A 23,733-nucleotide genomic window follows, 5' to 3' on the forward strand; every position below is an offset into this window, starting at 1 on the left:
TTTTTATGCTAACGGCACAGGCAGAACGAAAGAGTAGAGTGAACAAAGGTTCCGAGTTTATTTTATTTTTTCCCCCATATTTTTCTACCTCAATTGATCAGCCGGAATCGATTCCAGGTGTTCAAGGGTGTAGTTACAGGTGCGAATTAACAACTACGTTGACCAAAAGAGTGATCGACCATTAAGAGACGAATCTAACTGTTATAAAAAATGGTTAGAAGTACTTTATATAAGTCGAAAAAATTACCAGTTTTTATTTCGCAGTTGACAACGCAGTTAGGAGGATACTTTAAAGTATCTTCGATTGCAAATTATTAGAACAGACACGTTCAATAAAACATGGGATAGTGTGACACGATTTACCCATCTATGAATCTTCATTTTTGGTGGAAATATCAAAGATTAAGTAAAGCTAGTAGACATTGTTTTTACAGTAGGGGCAAGCGTTAAAATAGATGGAACAAACCAAGAATAAACACACATACCCATAAGATCACAATTTCTTTTTTTATATTAATAAATCAGTTCTGTTAAATATTAAACAAAATTTTAGTTTGTACCTGCATTAATTATATTATCAATGATCCCTTTAAAATATTAGTTCAAGCTGAGTTAATAACATTGAAAGGCTCGACTCAATTAGCCTTCGCCTATTTAACTTTGCCTCGACGTCAAACATCCCAGTCACTTTGAAGTTCAAAACGTTAATCCAATATTGTATTATGTACATAGGTAAGATTTCAAAAATATTAAATTCTTTTTTTAATTTTTAGTAATAATTTTCAACACATTTTCAAAATCTTTCTTTATTTCTTATTAGTCACAGACGTACCTAATTTATTTCAAGTTTTGGTGATTCTTGTTGATGACTAATGAATAAACGCTGTCTTACCAGTGGTGGTTTGTTTTTCTTTCCTAACCAATACCACCATCCGACTTAATTTTCTGTCCAAAATTTATTTATTTGATCGAAAACAATTTTAAAACGTACCTATATAATATACAGCCAAGAGTGACAAAAAATTGTGCTATTATCAATTTTGGTGTAAAATTGTTGATTCATAAAATCACAACGATTAAAAAATGAAAATGGCATAAAAAATTAACAATACGAAATTCGGAAACTCGCAATACAATCGGGAAACTGGTGAATCCACATCATATTTTGATTCGATTTTGTGATATAATTTTTTTGTTTTCGAGTAAATCGAGTTCAAAGTTGGATTTCTTTAGGTCAAATTTGAAATAAAATCGGTCGCTGGGGGTAATTATCACCTTTTTATTGTTTTTAAAATGCGTCGAGGCATAGACCCGGTTCCAAAAGTTTTTTAGTTACCGAAAAAATTGGAAGACGTTTAAAATAACGAAATGCTCAGGTTGAGAAACAAAAAAAGTGGGTGTGTCAAGCCTACGCAAGACAGAAGTGAAACTTCTAGTATTCCTCTCTCTCTATTTTCATTTCATCATCTCTATTTTCTCTCTTAGGTTAGTTTGAAAATTAGAGGTTAAATAATTCAACGACGAAGCATGGATTTGCTTTTTCTAATATTTTCTTATAGATGAATGACGTTCGATTAATGTATAGTTCCAAAAATTTTCAATTTATTCACAAGTATACAATATTACATAAATAACAATATTACAATTAAAAATTACAAAGAAATTACAATGACAATGATGTGTTCATCACCTCTATCTCGTCACTACTCATTTTTAACACTGAAATTCTGTACCAAACCGTATGAACCACAATCAATTACGTATTTCACTCGTATTACACTCACGACGCAGTATACTAACCAAGCAGCTGATGCTTGGCGTGGCGCAGTTCGCTGGTGTCTGAGAGAGAGGAAAGAAGAGAAGAGAGAGAACGTTCGTGAGCGGCTCCCCCACCTCAACAAGCGCATATGGTGAGAGAGGGACAGTGAACGGTGAGCGGTGGTGGGGGTACCCGCATTTTCGTGTCGATCCTGACTCGGTTTTACTCCGTCCCCGAAAATCCATTACGCGCCTAAAGAAGTTTCACTTCAAAAAGGTTTTTTTGGCTAATTAAGTGATAAAGATCCACCAGTTTTCGCAATATGAATCTCTGACACCGTATATAGATATATAATTTAAGTAATTTAAAGATTTATGAAAATTACATATCTTAATCTCTGAGTCTCAAACAACAAGTGGACAGTATATACACTAACTTTAGTAAAGCTTTTGATAAGATTCGACATCACATACCTCTATATAAACTTTAATTGCTGGGCATCAAATGTAAATTATTGATTTGGATTGTGATTTATCTTAGCCATAGGGTGCTTAGTGTAAAGATTAATTCTGTACAATCTTATATATTCGAGGCCACAAGCGGAGTTCCTCAAGGATTCCACCTCGGCCCAATATTCTTCTTACTATTCCTCAATGACATTGTTGACCAATTCAATGATGTAGAAGTTCTGCCATTTGCTGACGACTTAAAAATATATAAAAGATACACGATTGTCAAATTTTACAGACTAACTGAGAACAGCTTCATCAATGGTGTGAACAAAATGCTTTATTTTTGAACATTCAGAAATGTCAAGTAATACGATTTTCCAAAACTCGTTATAATATCTTACATGAATATACATTAAATAATATTAAATTAATACCAGTATCACAAATTCATGACTTGGGTGTAATATTAGAAAAAAAATTGTCATTCATTTCACACATCAACTATATAACCAATAAGGCTTTAAAGATGCTTGGCTTCCTTTGCAGAACTTTAACTGATTTTAAGTCCATAGATTGTACGAGAACCCTCTATATTTCATTAGTCGGAAGTCAATTGGAGTATAAGACCTATTTGGTCCCCTTTATATAAAGTTCACTCCAATAATATACAAAGAGTTCAGCACAAATTTCTTAAGTACGTAAATTTTAAGCTCAGAATTCCTATTGATTACAATTATTTCAGTTTAATGAATCAATTGCATCTAATAACACTGTCTGACAGGAGACTTATTTCTAACCTGGTTGTGTTACACAGAGTTGATAACAACTTAATTGATAGTCCTGCAATCCTTGCCACTAATAAGCTCCATGTACCGACTAGGAATACAAGACAAAATATAACATTCTTCTGCAATACATACTCAACCAACTATCAGACACACTCACTGACCAATAGGATGCATGACCTGGGCAACAAGTATGGGGGTGCTATTGATTGATTTATTAACTCCATTTATAGAATTAAGCATAATCTATACCAACACTTTGTCGAAACCTGCAAATTAGAGTAGCGTTGGTAAATTAGTTTTAGTGATTTGTCTCATATGTAGTGTTGTTGTTATTTCTTTTTCACTTTATGTTTTACTAATATTGCTTAGTATTTAGTTTTTTTTTTTGATTATTTCTTAATATTTTTTCATTATACTTGTAATCAAAATTTTATAATTGTGTATTTTGTACCTTCTTTACAATGGATTACATCTATTTATTGTCAGTATCTCCTGTATAATACAGATATTCTCCTATGTACACTGCATCATGTATCACTTCTATGTAAAAGCCTTTTTATGCGTATATATAAATAAATAAATAACAATATAAAGTTTACTCTCATGGCTATACGTGGAGAGAGTGGATGATACCAATAACAATCAAGTCAACAATCATGAAATCGTATTATCTGCAACCAGAATATAATCTTGTGAACTTCTGAAACGATATTATCTAGCAGTGAGTATGTCAGCTTGTACATACATCGTACATTGTACGAGTACGTATAGTACATTTATTGCTGTAGCAGTTGAGGAAAAATTCATTTTCAATGAATAGCAATCGAACTAATTCAAGAATGTATTCGGCGTAAATGGGATTTATTATCAAACGATAAACTCACTCTTTATTTTTTACTGAATATATTATTTGCTAACATTTAATCATAACATAGTGTTATTAACGAAAACAACGTTGGGAAATATTTTTTTTTTAATTTATTGAATTCTAGATAAGTTTATAAGTTAAAGATTTATATTAACTAGTTTCCGGTTTCACCTTTTGGCCCACCACATATTTCACAAATCAAATTATTTTCGAGCACAATCAGACATTTACTTATATAAAACCTGTCAATTTTTCAAATTTAAATTAAGACTGTTCAAAGTGTTCAAGTACAGTATTTATATCAGTTTAGGTAACGTTTATTTGTGGAGATACTCCGGTAGTTTTTCGGATCCTATGGTGGCTTATAATGTTTATGAAACGCAATAACTTGTATATTTTTCCTGTTTTAACAGATATATGAATATTGGCTAATAAACTATTTTATATTTTTTTTTATATGAAAAACCATACCTGACGTAAAATATTTATTTTAATTTTATGACCTATGGAAAAGGGTTGGCACCTAAAAAATAACCGACAAGCCTGAATACTTTATTTTAATGGCTGACAGTTTCAATAAGTAGGTATTTTGTGAGTGTTCACTTGGTCCGGTAGCCACGTATAATTTATGAATGGCTCATTCTGATAAGGTTAATTCTTCAAATTATGGTTTTTTGGAAATAGATTTTGTTTTTTTATACAAGTTTATAAGCTTACCTTTGGAATCATTATTAATTATTACAGTAATTACACGCAAATTCTTAAGTGAGAAACCTGTTTTCTTAAAAAATACAAACGTTTATCGCATTTTTAACCACACCAGAAACCTTTTTTAATTGAATTTGGAGTCAGTTAAACCCTTCGGCAAAAGAAAAAAAGATAAATTACAATTTTTGTTATCGGTTATAAAAATGCAAAATATAAATGTACTAGCTGATATGTACCCGGTGTTCTGGGTGTTATGCTTAGGAAATTTAAGATATACAATTCAATGAAACATTATTTTGATGTATCTCATAAGGTTTAGCCGGCGTTAGCAATGTAAGCGTCGAAAGTTTTTTTTTCCGATCTAATTACAAAATATCATCTTTTTTCTACCTTCTTTAAATATAATATGCATATATTATATACATCAACCTTGCAGCAACCCTATCAAAATGCGTTGCGAAGTTTAAAAGAACTAAATGCAAAAACAGACAGACGGGGAAAGCGACTTTATGTTTTTTTATTAATTCAAAAACAATAATTAGAATTGAATGATTATGTTTTCCAAAACCACAATATCTACATTTACGATCATCTGATTCGTAAAATCCCACTTACTTCATTCTACCCGCACCCGATTCACCAACCAACTTCTCCTTGCAGTCTTGATTTATATTTACCACACTAGTTCACCATTCTCTAATCCATACTCCATTTATGCATACCAGTTTTGCCAGTTTTCAATTCGTGAGTCGGGTATGGGTTCCGCCGCCCCAAGAACCGTTTATTCGCTAATTAATACCCCTGCCTAGGTCACCCCGAGTGGTACATGGTCCCTCTAATATGTAAACTTTTGGCATGGATGGAGTAAAAAAATGATAATAAAACGATTATTTCATTCAATAATTATCATCATTTAGATTAGATCCATCAAAGGCGCGCTAAATAAACTATCATCAAAAATACATATTAATTTCTTATTTAAATAAAAATTTGTAAAAATTTAATTGGTTAAATTGTAATATTTTTTTAATGAATACCTTTTTTTGTGCTGTAACCCATACTTACATAATTTCTTTTATACTCTATTTGAGTACCAAAAATTCGATTTAAATTTCAGTTTTTGCCGTCGTTGGCCACAGAGATCTGGGAGGTTTTGCCCTTTTCTGAAGAGCTGGATGCTTCGCGATCTTTAACAGGAAGCTACAAGCCTAAAATGTGTATATTCTTGGAATACCGTATATTGTAGGTGTAATAGGCTTTAAAATCGCTTGACAAACGCAGTCTAGAAACGTTTGATTTCAAGCACAAAACTAGTTTTTATTTATTTTGTAAATAATTTTATAAGAAAGCAAAAAAGTTAATCAATTGTCACAGATAGTCTTAGCTATAATAATGTTTTTTTTAAGTTGTTTCTTACATTTATATTGAAAAAAAAATCTTTAGTTTACATTTATATGTTTTATTGAGTAATTTAATTTTTTATTCGTGTTCTACTCAAGCGAAACGATAGGAAAACCTTCAATTTAACTAAAGCATATTTTTGGTAATCATAATGTACACCAATTCGTAATAAAGATTAATCGTAAGAAGGGGAAGAATATGGGAAAGAGGAGGGTGGGGAAAACCTTGGTATTCAGATGTGGGTATTATATATGACCAAAGCCATTTTAAACAACGTTTCAATTCTGAATGGTGGTCTTACACCAGGGCGATACTAACAGTACCTTCTCCACTCTGGAAGTTGCCGCAAATATACTTTTATTGTTTTTTAATTAGTAATTTGTGAATTAACACAAATTAATCAAATAAAATTTTCTTGCACAAGCTGGAATTTTATCTTACCCCTCAACTACGGAGGCTGTCGAATTAGTCGGTTTCCCGATAAGAGTGTCAAATTCGGCCCGTCCGACTTATATTCCAGCGTCCTACTCGCTGGGCCAGTAACCTCCACAAACTTGAGAATAAAGAACTAGTTCTGCCGAATGCTTAAAAAATGTTTTCTCAATACCTTCATACATTAATACCCAACTTGATGTATGATAACAAGAACCCACGCCGTGAGCTGCTTACACACTCACATCCAAAATTTTAACTTTTAATATCTTAATCGTTTTAAAAAGAATAATTTATGAAAAAAAGCTTCCGCAAGCCAAATAACATAAAAAAGTCTCCAAGATAAACAAGGTCGTAAAAACATTATCCTTTCCGCGTCGATGCCAATAACCATCAAAGAATCAATAACTGAGGCCAAAAATAGTACGTATTTATTAAAATTTTCAATCATTATCTCTGATCTTCCAATTTCGAGGGGAAATATCCACAAGCCGGAGTGGAAGCGGGAGATACACTACACAAGGGACCTGAGAGAAAATACAGCGGAAGACTGAGGACGAAATGGAGCGCAGCGAAGATAAAATATATTTTAATCTGATCAGGCGGCGCTGAAAACCTTTTAACATTTTTGCTTTAAAACATATCAACAAAGTTTTATCGAATTTTTTCCCTTACGAAACTTATATATTTTTTTTATTAGAATGTATTAATTAACATTTTATGGATATTGGTGATTTGAAGACAAATTTTAACTTGAATGAAACAATGTAACGTTGAACCACTGTGTAAAATTTAGAAACTATTATTCAAAAGTATAGATATTTGAACATAAATGAAACGATGTAAGTTTGTTTGACCCATAATATAAAACATAAAAACTTCTAAAATAAAATAATTTTTGTTTCAAAACCGCGAGTTTTTAATAATTTTTAGAACCGACCGGATTCGCTTTACTCAAGCATCTTCAGGGTACAAATTATTACTTCTACAATAATATAAAAACTTCTATTCAAAAGTAAATAAATTTAAACATAAATGAAAAATGTAACGTACCACTATATAAAATAAAGAAACTGCAATTAATACAAGAGTCTGAAGCGACTTATTTTTATTGTTAAGAACGCTTATTTAGCTGGGTAACGTAATAAAAGTCCGAAGATTTTCGTAGTTCTCTGAATGTGGGTATCCTGGAGAAACTACACAGGATAGATATATCTGATTTTTATAAATATATAAACACTTAATTCGATAAGACGGTACTATTTATAAAAATCATTATTTTACAAAAACGAGTTATTAGTATAATAGTGTCAGCCGGTGTGTGGCATTTTAGCTGGCATTGTAAGGGATTAAGACTACGATAAATAAATAAAAAGTAAGAATTATTTCAAATATTTTTTTTATTTAAAGATAAGCAATACGAACGAAGGCTTTTTTGCTAATAAAAGGTATTTTTTATTTTGTTTATTTATAAATAAACAAAAAATTTTAAATTTTCCTAAAGGAAAACTAACAGATTTTTTACATTATTAAATAATCAACTTATAAAAAATACATATAATATCTAATGATAGGTTTTCACTTAAAAATTTAATTATAATAACAAACTAAGGGTCCAGTACCCGTGGGCAAAAAAATATTTACAGAAAATACTAAATAAAGTAAAAATAACATCGGATATAAGAACACAAGTAAAATACAATATATCAATTGTATCCTCACACAACACCAATAATCACCAATATATGTATATACCTACAACCAAACTGAACAGATGTTTTTAAAATGAATCACTTGTAATTGGACAGGGTTCATATCAACAACATGATAACTTGCAGTATGTTATTAATTATTATTTAATAATAGCTAAGGTATCTTTTTTAAATGTTCCTAAACTACACGAAAATATGTCAAATAATATGGTATAATCTGATTGTTACTTAAAATAAATATTTGTAAACATGACAGAGAAAGCTTTTATCAAAATTTATATTATATTTGTATTAACAAGTCATTTGATTACCAAAATGGCATAAGTTCAATTTAAAAATATTTTTAAAAAATCCTTTTTTTCTCGGGTTTTATATTTTGTGTACTAAAAAAACACACATCAACGTATTTTTTTCCAACATTTAAGAATAGCTTTTTGATATCAACTGGCATTGTCTCCCTCTACTTGTTTATTGAAACCCAAATAATAAAATCATTATTGTTATTTTATCTCGTAAATGTAGTACGATTTTTCAAAGTTCAGATTCAATTGTTTACATTGTACCGTTAGCACCAATTAGTCATAGCATTCTGTGACGGGTTTAAATTAACATGAACGCCAGCATGAAAATATTTTTGGTTAGATCACAAAATTACTTATTTTATACAAGGATTTTTCACTTTTGAGTTGGAAGGTTAAGTTAATTATAGAAACATTGCATATTTACATATTTATATTATCAAATTATAGCTAATTTATATATTTACCATCCTAGCTTTAGTATTGTGGTGCTGTTTATTATAATTAAGCAGGTTTATTTACATAACTTTGCGCAGCACTGGTACAGCTGTAATACTTCGGAACATATTTTTTTTCTTTTTCAAAGAAAGACAAACATTCCCGGGTTACGACGGGTTGGACACATCACGCCTGGGTGGGTCCCAAACCCGATGTCAACATCAAGTTATTAATGAAAACGCGCTACACAATGCACGTCTTAACTTGTCGATTATTCCACGTCAAAATGCTATTACTTCAACGTCTTAAGTGCCATTTCAATTTAACTTTTAATGAGCAATTTGTTATTTGCATTCAAAATGTAACCTATGGGAATTTTCAAGCGGAACGTACAAGATTCAGGATATGAAAGTCTCGTATAGGATTTAAAGCAGAGTTAAAGCAATTAAAAACAAGTTTCATTAATTGCGAAAGTTTCTTCTACCCTCTATCCTCACCCATCAACTCTTCTATGAAACTCCATTGGTGATATAAAACTTGACTTTTTGATAAATAGAAGCACCATAATACCGTACGCTCGGGATATGATCGGCAATAATCTTTAAATTTGTTTTATTGGTATCGTCACGAGACGAAATTCCACAAAACGTCTAAATATTTCATGTTCCGTAGAGTAAAGGGATGTGTCCACTTATTGACGTGCCTCGAGCATCGTTCCAGTGCGGGACCGCAAGAGGAGCAGCCGGCAGATGTTTCATTAATAAGAACTGATTTTTTTGAATCCTATATATAATAAACTAATCAATATAACCTTCAGAGGAATCTTCAAACCAAAAATGTGTACATTCCTGGTATACCTTATATTGTAGGTAATAGGCATTAAAATCGCTTGACAAACGGAGTCCAGAAACGTTCGATTTCAAGCACAAAATTGTTTTTTATTTATTTTGTGAAACAATTTTATAAGAAAGCAAAAAGTTAATCAAGTGAAACTGTAACAGATAAACTTTGCTATAATAATGTACTTTGTTATAGTTCTTGCTTTTATACGTTCATACATTTCTAATGAAAAAAAATTTATTGAGTAATTTATTTTTTTATTTGTATTCTACTCAAGCGAAATGATAAGAAAACCTTTAATTTAAAGCATATTTTTTTGTATTCATAATGTACACCTATTCGTTATAAAAATTAATCAAAATAGTGATTTGGCATTAAGTTTTGCCTTCACACAGTTTTCGTGCGAAGGTTACATTGATAAGGAAACATTTTTTCGACAAATAAAGTCTTCTGGAAAGGTCACACTGCGCCACTGGCGGTGGTACTAGTGTCGAGAGAGTACTTCAGGGAACTTGGCAAAAATAGCAAAACTTTTGTGTACTCTATAAAAGTAGTTTGAGTAGGGTAAATACTGATTTTATTCATTTTTTTCCAGAAAGTTTCATTTCAAATATTTACGTGAATAATATAAAATGGAGGAAATGAAAGTGCGCAGATCATCAGTGGGAACACACAATTTAGGAAAGGGTTCAAATATTCATAAAGATTTAGTCTCACAATGATAAGAGGCAAACATACCAGAAAATATACTAGATAGTAGTTATCGTTATTATGATTTCTCAACACGCCCTTCATATTGTCTAGATGTGTTACTTTCTGTTACTTTTATAGTATACTGGTTTTAAGAAAGGCTTTCGAACCCCTTGGATTGGCGACCTCCAGATTGATCCAAATCTACTTCCGGAACTATGAAGAAAAGGAACCTCACTGAGAAAGTGATTCTCTCCCGCGATTTTTCGCGGGTCTGGGTGTTTAATATATAGTGATATTGGTGTTAAAATTATGCCAAAGAATACTTCGAGGAAATTGTACAAGGAAAAAATATGGTTTCTGTTACATACACAGTAATAAAAATTTTGCAAAAATTATTTTGACTTTTAATTGAATAATTATCTATACTAATACTAATTATTTTTTAATTTTCAAAAATGGTAGAATTTTTAAATAACCTTTAATAATGTTGACATTTAACATTAGTGTTTACTAGCCTTTACTAAATTCCTTTGTGTAACATATTTTCCAGTACGTAACGTTCCATTGTGATTTCCGTTATGGAGCGTTTTATAGAATTTTGTCTTTACCCATATATTAACATAAATTATCTAATAGAAATCTTACATTTTGAATAAAAACGTCATCAACATCAGCAAATAAACCAAAAAACCCGACAATGAGTTTAAGTAAAAAAAGAAATATATTTTTTAGTAAATTTGAATCAGACTCGCGCAGAAGTTAATCAAACCACAACATAGCTACTAAAGAAAATATACTTATTTTTCTTAAGCAGTTTTGAATAGTAAAAAGTAATTGGCATGTCAGAAATTCTTGAAAAATTCAGTTAACAAGTTAAGCAAGTCACGACACAAATCGTCAACTCATCCTCCAGACTCATGTAACTTGCTTCGCGCTATTACATTTTGCACTTAACAAACTGCATACAGCAATATCACAAGGATAAATCCAAAAAACTCGCTGTTCTACCGCGCTACCTTATTTTGGGAGTAAGTGTAATCTCAAATCAGAAATCAGTGTTATCAGAAAAATCTCAATTCGTATAAATTTGTTTAACCATGTCAGGATTAACAAAAGTTATAATTTCCATAGCAATTTTAAAATTACAGTGTATTTTATATACATTATTTACAATATTTTTTTGCTACGTTTTCTACGCAAGAGTCAGTTTTACCCCCCTAGACGAACCAAAATATGTATCACGTCAATAATAAAAATAAAATAACACAAAACAACAAACGTTGATTCTGAGTGTAAAAGTTGTAATGTACGTACTAATCTTTCGTTGAATAGTGATTAATTGGAAATACATCTGATATATGGTATATATATCTAACAGAGGTATAGTATGAGACACACGTAGATAGTATTAAAAAATAGCGCTTCGGCTTTATTGATATAACGCTCATCAGAATCCGATGTCTGTCACCTGATGTGGTAATTAATTTACTAAAATCATAAAAAATATTTTTGAAACAATAAATTTCTATTCCCGAAAACGCTAATAAAAAGATACAAATGTTTCCATTGCATTCCGTAAATTAATCCTTCCGGCCTAGAACCAAGGGTCTAAACGAACTATGATCAGGAGGTCAGGCGGTCAGGCGTGAGATGATATTTTGATGAAATTCCGTGTTAGTTCGTAAAAGCTCGAACTGGTCGGAAATGGACCTCCATACCACCGGTCAAAGTTAAAGCTAGTCAATAATTTCTTAACGTACCTACCTACCTAAACGCGTTTGTTAAACTAGAGGAAAAATTACTGCAACAATAATAATAATATTAATTTCCAAATTACTAGTATGAAAAGGGATGAGGTTTATAATTATTTAGGATACCCACAATCAAATAGATTAGACCATACTAGTATTCAAAACAATATAAGGATTGAATTTCAAACTAGGATCAGGATAATTTTAAAATGCAATCTATCTGTTATAAATTTAGTAAAAGCAATAAATACTTGGGCAATACCTCTATTAACGTACTCATTTGGCATAGTTAAATGGTCCAATGCAGACTTAGATAACTTAGAACGATTTATTAGAACTACGCTAACAAATTTTAATTGCCATCATTTAAATTCAGCTATTGAACGAATTAATTTACCTAGAAATTTAGGAGGTAGGGGTATAGTCAAAATACCTTCTTTGGAACATAATCAGGTAGAAATGCTAAGAAATGTTTTCTATAGGAAAGCTCAGAAATGCACAAAATAATTTGCAAGGCAGATAGGAACATTACACCTTTAAATTTATACGACGAGAATGACATAATAATAATGCTTTTTTAATTATTAGATTCCTGGTCAAATAAAATTTTACACGCAAAACACTTCAATTATCTCAACCAAACGTATGTTTACAAATTTTCGTCAAACAAATGATTGAGTATTGGAGAGTTGAGCGCAGAAATAGAAGGATTTATGCTTGCCATTCAGGATAGAGTCATTAATACTAAAAAAATATAGGAAGCATATAATCAAAGATAGAAATCAAATTGATGATTTATGTAGAAAATGTTTGGTTTTTCCGGAAACTATAGAACATATTATATCGGGATATTCTATATTAGCACCGTCCGAGTATACATTTAGGCACAATCAAGTTTTAAAAATAATTCTCCAAAGTTTGCTCATTAAACATAACTTGATTGACTGCCGTAATATAATTCCATATTATGAATACGAACCAAATTCATTTTTATAAAACGAATTTTGTAAAATATATTATCATAAAACTATACTAATAGACCGAACGATTAGTCATAATAGAACCGATATAGTTTTACATGACAAAATTTAAAAAATAACTTATATCATTGATGTCTCTATTCCAAATTCCTGTAAAATTCAAAAATCTGTTCATGAAAAAATAAGAAAATACACAGATTTAGGAAATAAGCTAAAAAGAATTTGACATTCTCAGACTATAAAAATATGACCATTCATTATTTCGGCTACTGGCATTATACCTAGCTCTCTCATTAAAAATTTAGGCCTATTAGATCTATCAAAAAATTTATACATAAAAATGCAAAAATCTGTCATTTTAAATGCATGTAGGATAACGAAGATTTTTTAAATATTTATGTCGAGGGATCAGTAGGATTTATAGGCCCTGTTAGGAGTTCTACCGAGCCGAACCCTCTGATATGAAAATATCTGGAGTCGGTGAATTATTTTCCCATTTGATCTCTGGTGATTTGACGTGTTGTTCTTGTATTGTTTTGTATATATTTTGCTTATATAATGCACTTGCATAATGTTGATTGACTAGATGATCATTTGTGGAAAAGTGTGTGGAAGGGTTTAGTTTTTCCTATGGGGAAGATTTAACCCGGACATTAAATCGGCAAAGTATAAGAAATTGTATTTTTATAAAAAATCACCTCAAGGGTTCTGTTAATATAATAAATAGCAGCGAAAGCATCGTATACAGAAACCACCTTGTCAATGGGAAATCGAGCATTCTATTTATAGACATCTTAACCAGCCACCCAACGGGGAGAACTTACTGGCTAGAACAGGTGTAGCCCGATTGCCGTTGGTGACTGTGAGCTTGGCTGGCTGCAGCTTTGCGATTGAAACGGTAATAACATTGTGTTCTTGAGTTTCAATTTTCCGGAATTGTGCGGCGGCGGAACTGTTTCCCGCAGTGAACAACATCCCGGAGAATACTGTATTTATAATTTACAAGCAACATAAACTTTATTATTTCCTTCGTTTAGCCTCCAACCATTGTTCTGTTTTGTTGGTTGAAATAAAATGGAAATACAAAGTTTATTTTTTTAAGATCAAATGAATATTAAAATTAATCGGTTCACATAGTGGCGTCTGTTTATCTCTGAATAATATAAATAAAACCGCTATCCGCGTCTGTCTGTTTGTGCGTTTAGTTCTTCTAAACTACGCAATTAATTTTGATAGAATTTTTACATTATTATCAGAGAATTTCTTCCGAAAGGTTTATGTATATAATACATGCATATTATACTTATATAAAGTAAAGAAAAGTCCATTTTTAATTAAATCGTAACAAATATTTTGGGTCCTTTCATTGCTGACGCTGGTTAAACCTTATGAGATACATCAAAATAATGTTCTACGGAATTTTATATCTTGAAAAAGCCTGCAGAAAGTCTGCAATTGTATAAGTCTATCTCCTAAAAATTACCCTAATCAACGCCGGGTACACGTCAGCTATTATATCGCATGCCCGTAAGGGATTTTACATTATGATAAAATATTATAGTATAACAGGAGTAAACATGAATTAAATAGCAAATACACATATGCAGAGACAATGGATGATTTTGTGTTTGTTTACATTAGTTACTACTCGTATATAAGACGTATGCTATTATAGCTTAATTGTATCTGCATTCCGTGTATTTGAACACATCTATTATATCTGCGAAAGTATTGCTAACTACAACTAGCAATGGTTTAATTATGGATTGATTTACCATGAAACATCAGTAGCTGCATATTTACCACCATTCAACCAACACCTTTTGGATCGCATCCACGATCTAAGAGGTTTTGATTTAACACATCATCGCGTCAAAAATGTAAAGAGGGAATATTGCTAATCACTAATCTGACTGATTTTGTAACTATCATATTATAAATTATTATTTTTTTGGTAAACTAATGTTTAAGACGAGATTTTTTTATGCATAGCACAAAGGTTAACGGGACCGTTGGCGTCATGTTTTATCAGGAGATTTTTCAATGCGAATGAGTGTTTCAGGCGAATAATTATTGCTTGTAAAATAATTGTTATCGTATTATAGTCTAGAGCCGGGGGATAAAACATTTAAGGTAAACGTGTATTTTTTTAATATTATGTATTTATTTATTTAAAAAAGCGCCAAATAATAATATATATGAAATAGAGTTCAAGAAATACAGAAATAAACTTAATAAACACAAAAAAAGATTATAACAACAAATTCAATCGTTGTTTCAAGAACATTAAAAAACATGGAATGAAATAAATAAAATATTGGGAAGGAATAATAAATCAGGTTGTGACGACTTCATATCAAAATATTTCCTAAAGTCTCAACAGACGGATGCAGTTGTAGATCATTTTGCAGATTACTTTGATGAGGGAGTAAATAAGTTATTACACGAATGTGATTGCCGAGCGTCTGAGTACTTGCAGGAATATTTACCGCATTCAATGTACCTACCGAGAGCTAACGCCAAGCAAATTGAATTAATTATCGGAGGCATGAAAAATTCTAAAACAGCTGGCATTGATCTAATTCGCATGTATGATTTAAAAAAAACATTACAAATTATTTAGCCCCGTAATTGCCGATTTTATAAATAAAATAATTGATACGGGCTATATTCCTGATGAGTTAAAATGTAGCATTGTGAGACCTGTCTATAAAAATGGAGATCACACCATAATAAATAATTATAGGCCAATTTCCATACTACCTGCTTTGGAAAAAAATTTAGAAAAATATGTTTCAATAAATTTAGATACATATTTAAATAGCTTGAGCATCATAGATAAATGCCAGTATGGCTTTCAGAAAAAAAAAAGTTGTGATAAATTGCTCGAAATATTTTCCGACTTCGTAAACTCGCAGCTCAACTCTAAAAAACACGTTCTGGTACTTTTTATCGATTATTCTAAAGCATTTGATACTCTAAGCCATAAACAAATAGTTAAGGTACTTGAATTCATTGCTATCCGTGGAAAACTCCTCTCATTTTTTAGAAACTATTTATTGAATAGAAAAATGATCGTAAAATTTTTAAATGTGGTGAGTAAATCCAGATATATTAAATCTGGAGTACCTCAAGGGTCGATTTTAGGTCCGAAATTATATATTATTTATGTCATTGCGCTCTATAAACTATTTAAAAAAGTTCGTAGATTCATTTTATTACATTATACAAGTTTAAGTTTATTATACAAGTGCGGTATCAGACGATACCGCACTTGTAGTATCCAATGAAAACCCTGAAACAGCTATTAAAGAATTGCAAACCGATTTTAATGAACTACTAAATGGTCTCATGATGTGGGACTAATTATTAATGTTAAAAAAACCAAATGCATGTGCATAAGATAGCTTGAAAATGTGGAATATACCCAAACTTACTGCACATAATTTTGAATGTATACATAGAAAAATTGATAACATTTGCCTTTGTGAATCTATTGAATTTACAAATAAATATACTTATTTGGGCATAATAGTAGACAATACATTTAAATGGGATAAACATGTAGATAAAATATGTAATCAGCTCCGATCTATGGCGAGTAATTTTTATAAATTAAAATTTTTACTGCCCCATTGTACACTTAAACTTATATATTTTTCTATGGTTGAATCTATTCTTAGATATGGAATAAGAATTTGGGGGCACACTAGCAGTACTTATATTAAATATGTACAAAATTTGCAAACTGCAATAATAAAAAAAATAATCACACTAAACATTTATAAACAAAGAAAAAATCTTAAAATACTGTACGGTGCAAGAGCCTACTTCCAATAAAAGGTCTCCTCTTGTATATTACTACTATGGACAATGCGGGAGAAAGCTTGTACAAAAAACCACTGGTACACGGGCACAACACAAGATTTACAGAAGGAAACGGGCTAAAAACTCCTCGAATTTTAAATAAGTATGGAGACCGTATTCTTGAATACTTGGTACCTGTGATCTTCAACAAACTAAATAAAAACTTACAAATTGTGAATAATGAGAGACCCTGCCCTAAAATCATAAAGTTGTTGTTAATAAATGATCAATCCATGTACCTTTGAACACCTTAATGTAAATTCATAAACTCTTTGATTTTAGTGAGGTGCATTAGATATATTATGTATTTACAATTACTCGTTAGAAATATATTTTGCGAATGTCTGCAATAAAATTAAATCTGTGAAAAGTACCTACTTAGAAATAAGACTTACTTATGTACACATAATCATACAATGTTATAGACATAGACTTAAGATATTTTGATTAGGTGGATCCTGCAGACAAGCTGGCATGTGACAGTTTTGTTGGTCTACCTATTTTGTTATATAAAAAATAAAAATAAAAAAAAATAAAAAAACTATTAAATGAACGGTGTAAAGCATAATCATGTTTTTTGAAATTTTACACAAAACTGATAAAATTAATTAAACCAAAGGTGATTGATATCAGAAATGTGCATTTTACGTTCTGAACTTTTAAATATTTTTTTCATCCCAAGATTACTCAGGATTGAGTCCTAGCTTAGCTTATTGGTAGATTTTAAACTATCTGTAAGCGAGATTCATTCAAATACCTTTAATGATATTTTGTAAGAAATGCAAAACAAATACATAATTAATGATAGCTTTACTTTGAATGATATCATGATATATACATGATATCATGATATGATATGAGTTTTATTCCGTATACATCATAGTAAATAAAAATTCATTGCGGTACCTACCTGATAAAAATACGTAACATAATACGTGTTATCTTTAAAATAACGTGTGTGCTTAAATTAAATAGTTTTTCTTTACAGGGTGCTCGGGGGTAAAGTGCGCTAACTTTGTGCGCTAACGCTTGATTTTACATGACGGTTTCTACCGTCATGTAAAATAATCATGTAATACTTCTGTAAAAAAGAAAACTTTTTCGGAATTCCAAACAGATTATTTTCCCATAGAAAAAATATTTTTCCATAGACGAATATTTATTTTCTCATGACAAACAATTTTACCTTTAAACATTGGGATTTAGAATCAAAGTTATGTATTCTTTTTATTTGTAATATGCAGAATCACCCCTCGAATTTAGCACACTTCACCCCCGAACACCCAATAAATATCTATATATATAATCGCCAATCGAGGAAATATTTATCCATAGGTTTTAAGTCAGAATAAATAACGTGCGCCAAAAACGCAAAGGTTATTTCACCAGCATGTTCATTGTTACCGCGTGTTAAGTGGGGCCTCTGACTACAAATTTTGGCGCTACATAAGGGGCTGCAGACAGACAGTCAAAAGAGATCACTAAATATAGGGGAACAAATAAAAATATTGTCCCTTTAAAATAACAATACTCACCAACAAAAAAATCGATATTCCGCTGCTTCTAGAGTTGCACATCGCTGAACACCATTAACCATGCTTGGATATCCCCGGCTATATCCAAGCTGCATTCCGGGGACATCCAAAACATGGCCTTGCAACCTACATAAAGTTGGAGTTGCAGGATATCACCCAAAAAATCACTGATTGATTTCAAGCGATCGGAATTAGGATAGGAAAACTTGCTGTATTTAATATCTGACAACCGAACCGCACAACTAGGTAAGTATGGCAGTCACAAGCACTTCCATACTTTAACACACCATCACCGGGCGGTATTAGTAGGAAATTTCAACAGCCACCAATTTCTATTTACTTGACGACCAATAAAGCTCGAGAGCAAATCACCGATTGGGCATCAGCACAGCATTATCAACTCATTTACGATGCTAAGCAAGAGAAAGCTAAGCTTTTTTGTGCTCTAAAAAAAACCTATGAAGGCTCCGATAATTGTATTGAGCAGCTTCCCACATAGCCAACACAGAAAGTCGTGTTTAACATAATAACACGAATTCTTTTTTACCTTCTGTAATTCGATACCAAGATGGAATATTTACTGAAATAAAACCGGAGAAATAAAAAAGCTCTGAAAAGAGATAAAGTTCTCAAAGCCAATAAGCCAACTAGGGATCCGAAAAGCTACCGGCCCATCTTGCTTATAAGTACCGTGTACAAACTCTTCTAACAAATTGCGCAACGCCGGTCTACCCCTATTCTAGAGATCGTAGTTCCACGAGAATAAGTCATACCAGAGCGTTATTGCTGCGACCAAGTGATTGACACTGACAGCACACATTTAATCTGGTTTCAAGGCGGTGGTCTTCATTGATGCGACCTACGACACGGCTTGGCATAAAGGTCTCCTTGTTAAAATCTATGACACAATAGAAGATGACAACACAGTGCGACATATTGAACAACTGCTAACTGGTCGTACTTTCGGGGTCTTTCTCGGGGAGAAAAAACACCTCTCAACAGGACCTTAACGCTTTTTAACATTTACACCCGATACGTTCCTCTCACGGAAGGCACAAAATTACCTACGCAGATGATATCGCCGTCACAGCCCAATCCAAAACCCTCAAAGTAGCAGCACATAAGTAACCACTGCACACATATAATTTTAAGTTTAACATATTTAAAAATAGTGAAAAAAATGTATTTGTTTTAAAGTGTCGGTTTTAGAGTTATTTTACAATCCACGCAAAAACATTCAAATTTAAAATTATCGTCAAATCTATCGTATTTCCTCACTGTGTTCGTAAGTATCTACGAACCTGCATCCGGCGCTCAAAGTCAAGATATTTTCTTAGATATTCCATAGTTGGAAACTCCCTACTTTCGAAATACTTTAAAAACTTCTCGGTTTCTGAGTATTTGATGATAGGACTTATCGATCCCAAGAAGTACCACCCAGCAGATGGTACTTCAGAGGAGGGGATTATAAACTTTTTTAGATAGACATTTATTGATTTGAAGTACTTACTTATAATTCCAAGGTTAAAATATTATTTTGTAAGCTTGCCGAATTCCGCTGCACGCAAAGGCTTTAAAAAAAAGCAACACTTGATTTCAAATTAAATATCTAATGGAGAAGATTATTCAAGTCGGGGTTTAATTAAACTTGTACAAAATGGGTTATTAGGGTGTTAGTTAGGGTTATTTTAATATTTTTTGTGTTTTTCTTAACCTTTGAACATAACTTTGATTGAGAAAAAGTGGAACTTTAATGCGTATTTTACCATCTCCCACGACATAAATAGTTTTGTATTGTAATAAGTAAGTTGAAAGCAAGTGGTATTTATATTTTTTTTATTTTTAAAAGAAAGATAAACATTCCCGGGTTACGAATAACCAGACAACATTTGAAAAACTCCTACTACCACCACAGTAAGCAGAAAATGTTGCTTGTATTGTGATGGAGGATTTAACCAGCCGATGAATTGAACACACTACGCCCGGGTGGGACCCAAACGCGATGTCAACTCAGCCACCGACCGGTCAAATTATTTGCGCACTAATCGTTCAGTGGAATTTAACAAGTTTGTCTTTATTTTTTGCCAACGGTTTGAGACTTAAGTTGATATTTAAGCATTTTTCCAAAGGGATACTGCGTTATTTGATACATTTGTTTGGTAGTATATAACTAATGGTTGACATAGAGCTCAGTTGGTAAGCTATTTAACTGCAGCCATCTCTTAATTCTTATATAAATCTCGTCAATAGTCGTCAAAATTGGCTTAATGATTATTTCACCTCCAAACCACCGGATTTCTCCAGGCACAAAAGTTTGAAATCTTTCCTAAACTACCTTATAATTTGAAACTACATTATACTTAGTACCTAATGAATTTGTTAATTTGGACAATATTGTAGGAACTAGTAACACCATTGTAATGTGTCATGTAATAATATAATATAATATAATAAACACTATTACCTTGCATAGGTACTTACCTAACTTTTTATTTGTAACGAACAAATTTATGGTCACTTATTATGTCTTCACAAGTTTCAACACTACTCGTATCTTCATCGGGGTAAACAAGACAAAAAAATCAAGATTTTTGCAGTAAAAATACCTGAAATTTCAATATTTATTCACCATCGTATTGACTCACAAATGAAAAATTTGAAACATAAAAATAGTAAAAAGATTCGATTTGAAGTTTTACTCAAAACTTAATTTCACTGTACAGTAAACAGAGCAGCCAAATAAATATGCCGTAAGAAAATGAAGATTATGTTGGTAGTTCTAGTAGAAGTATGATTCAGTACTCTGAATATATCTCAGATATTTGTACTTATTTAGACTTTCTAAGTTTCATGACAAAGTGATAAATATCAATTCAAACTCCTGTCTCAACGAAACTGAAATATACTACTCCATACAATTATTTTTAACTCAATGGGATATCGTCTTTATATCAGTTCTAAGAATGTATTGTACCCCTTACGTAAATATGTTATTATTTAATTGTCATCAAACGTTCGATAGCTAAGTAAAATATTTTTTGAAAGTTCGTAAAATGATAAACAAATGATAACAAGTGAAAGATAAACAAATGGTAGTTCATTCCAAAGTCCTGAATGAAATGAGAAAATGAATGAACTTAAAACCGCAGATTTTATTTGTATATTCAAATTTAGGTCGAGCCAAAGTTAAGTATTTATATATTTTTCAGATAACTGAGGCGTTGGTGTTCCTACACTACAACGTTCACCTCGTGCACCGGAACATCTGTCCAACCTCCATCGTGATCACCAAAAAAGGGACATGGAAACTATTCGGTCTTGAGTTCATAGGTAAGTACCCTTTTCTCATTATACAGTAAACTAAGCTGTCCGAAACGTTGGCTAAAGAAGGAGTTAGCGCAACACGGCATAACACCCCAAAAACAAATAACAAAAATACTTTTGGCCGTGAAAATCTTAAATCATATTTAATCGGTCATGAGTTCATAGGTAAGTACCCTTTTCTCGTTATACAGTAAACTATTTGGTAATAAGTTCATAGGTAAGGGCCCTTTTCTCATTATACAGTAAACTATTTGGTCATGAGTTCATAGGTGAGTGTCTTTTTCTCATTATTCAGTAAACTATTCAGTCATGAGTTCATAGGTAAGTGCCCTTTTCTCATCATACAATAATCTAAGCCTTCAAACAACTGCAGATAAATTTTTTTACATAATTTTGAATGTTATTATAATCGTGTTTATTTTTCCCTATCAAATTCAAACGCTAAAATGGACTAGCATTTCAAAGATTTGAAAGATCAAATAAGTTATGTTGATTTAAGAAGAAAAAAACATTTCTCATTAACTTAATGAAGGAAAATCGCGAAAATAAATATTTGACATATTGAGCGATCGGCAAAATAAATAAATTCTTCAAATAAAATCGTTGAAATAACGCTTGGAGCGTAAGCAAAATAATGAAGTGATTCTATGAATAATGCTATTAATAATAATTTTAAAAGAATTGGATGTGTTTAATTTTTTTAAATATATTACATACTTCTATTTCGTTAATCTAAAGTTGTTATATTTTAGAAGGTAAGGCTGTTTTTTTTTAAATTTTGAATACCGTCTTAAACTAAATGGCACTTTCTACATATTTTGGTACATATTTATAAAATAAAGTCGCTATAAAGTATAATGTCTGTTTGTGCCCTTAGTTCTTCAAAGCTACGCAACGCATTTTTATGGGGTTATCACCATCATTTAGAGAATTTCTTCTTGAAGGTTTATGTATATTACATTTATAGAAAGAAGAGAAAAGACAATGAAAGTCGAAAAAAAAGTTCGGAGGTTTACATTGCTAACGCTGGCTAATGGCCTGCAGAAAAGTCCACGATGGCAAATGTCTATCTCCTCGGGGGAATCTTCAGCAACGAAGGGTACATGTCAGCTAGTTATAAATATTTTAAATTACAGTAGAAAAGGTTTTACAATAGGTAGGATCGTTATTTAGAGATTTTTAATTAATCTTACTAATAGTTAATCCACCGATTTGTAGGTACAGTTATCTAACTTTTCTCTTTTAGACTAATATATATTTTTTACTCCTATTTTTTTTTATTTCTAAATAAAATTATTAAATAAATTAAAACTCCTTCTATTGAATCCATACTTTCAAATCCCTTGGTATCCCAAAGGATAGTTTACAAGCGTTAATTACTTTGCCTTTAATAATCCGATTCACGCATTTCAATAGGTAAGGTAGCTAGAAAAACTTATTTGACAGTGCAAGAGGAAAGCGATAAACATTTGAATTTTGTTATTTTTTACTGTGTTCATTAAAAAAGTGATATAAAAGACACTGTTCAACTTATTATAACGGTTAACGAAATTAAAAACAATGATTTTTTTAAAGCGTGCTGGAATAAAATGCTGTACTTTTTTTACAACAAAAATAGTTATTTCAATTCTGTCATAAAATTACTTTTTTAAACTTCCTGAAATATGAAATGTGCAAATAACCAATTGTGTTTGCTATGGGTTCGTTCCATGTGCCAATGCTAGGAAGTATGTAAGTGTAAAAAAGGGTAATTATTTGTAGATTTTTACTGACGCAAAGTGAAAACAGTGTTAGATCACAAGCCTAGTTCATTGATGTTGGTAAGAGTTAATGTTCTCAATTTTTAGAAATAAAATTGTTTAGCCACTCATATTTTAAGTAGTGAC

General features: G+C 31.3%; 1 protein-coding gene across 1 annotated transcript in view; it reads left to right on the plus strand.

The window, feature by feature from the left end:
• The window catches only part of bma (SCY1-like protein bma), a 414,814-nt gene that overhangs the window by 321,088 nt on the left and 69,993 nt on the right, over window positions 1-23,733 (plus strand). The window contains exon 6 of the mRNA XM_089649833.1: window positions 21,733-21,853. Coding sequence (XP_089505959.1) covers window positions 21,733-21,853 — 121 coding nt within the window. The remainder of the gene's footprint in view (window positions 1-21,732; window positions 21,854-23,733) is intronic.

The sequence above is a fragment of the Hesperophylax consimilis genome, chromosome 31 (genome assembly GCF_061612785.1).
Source record: "Hesperophylax consimilis isolate HC1 chromosome 31, BYU_Hcon_1.0, whole genome shotgun sequence".
In the NCBI taxonomy this organism is placed as follows: domain Eukaryota; kingdom Metazoa; phylum Arthropoda; class Insecta; order Trichoptera; family Limnephilidae; genus Hesperophylax; species Hesperophylax consimilis.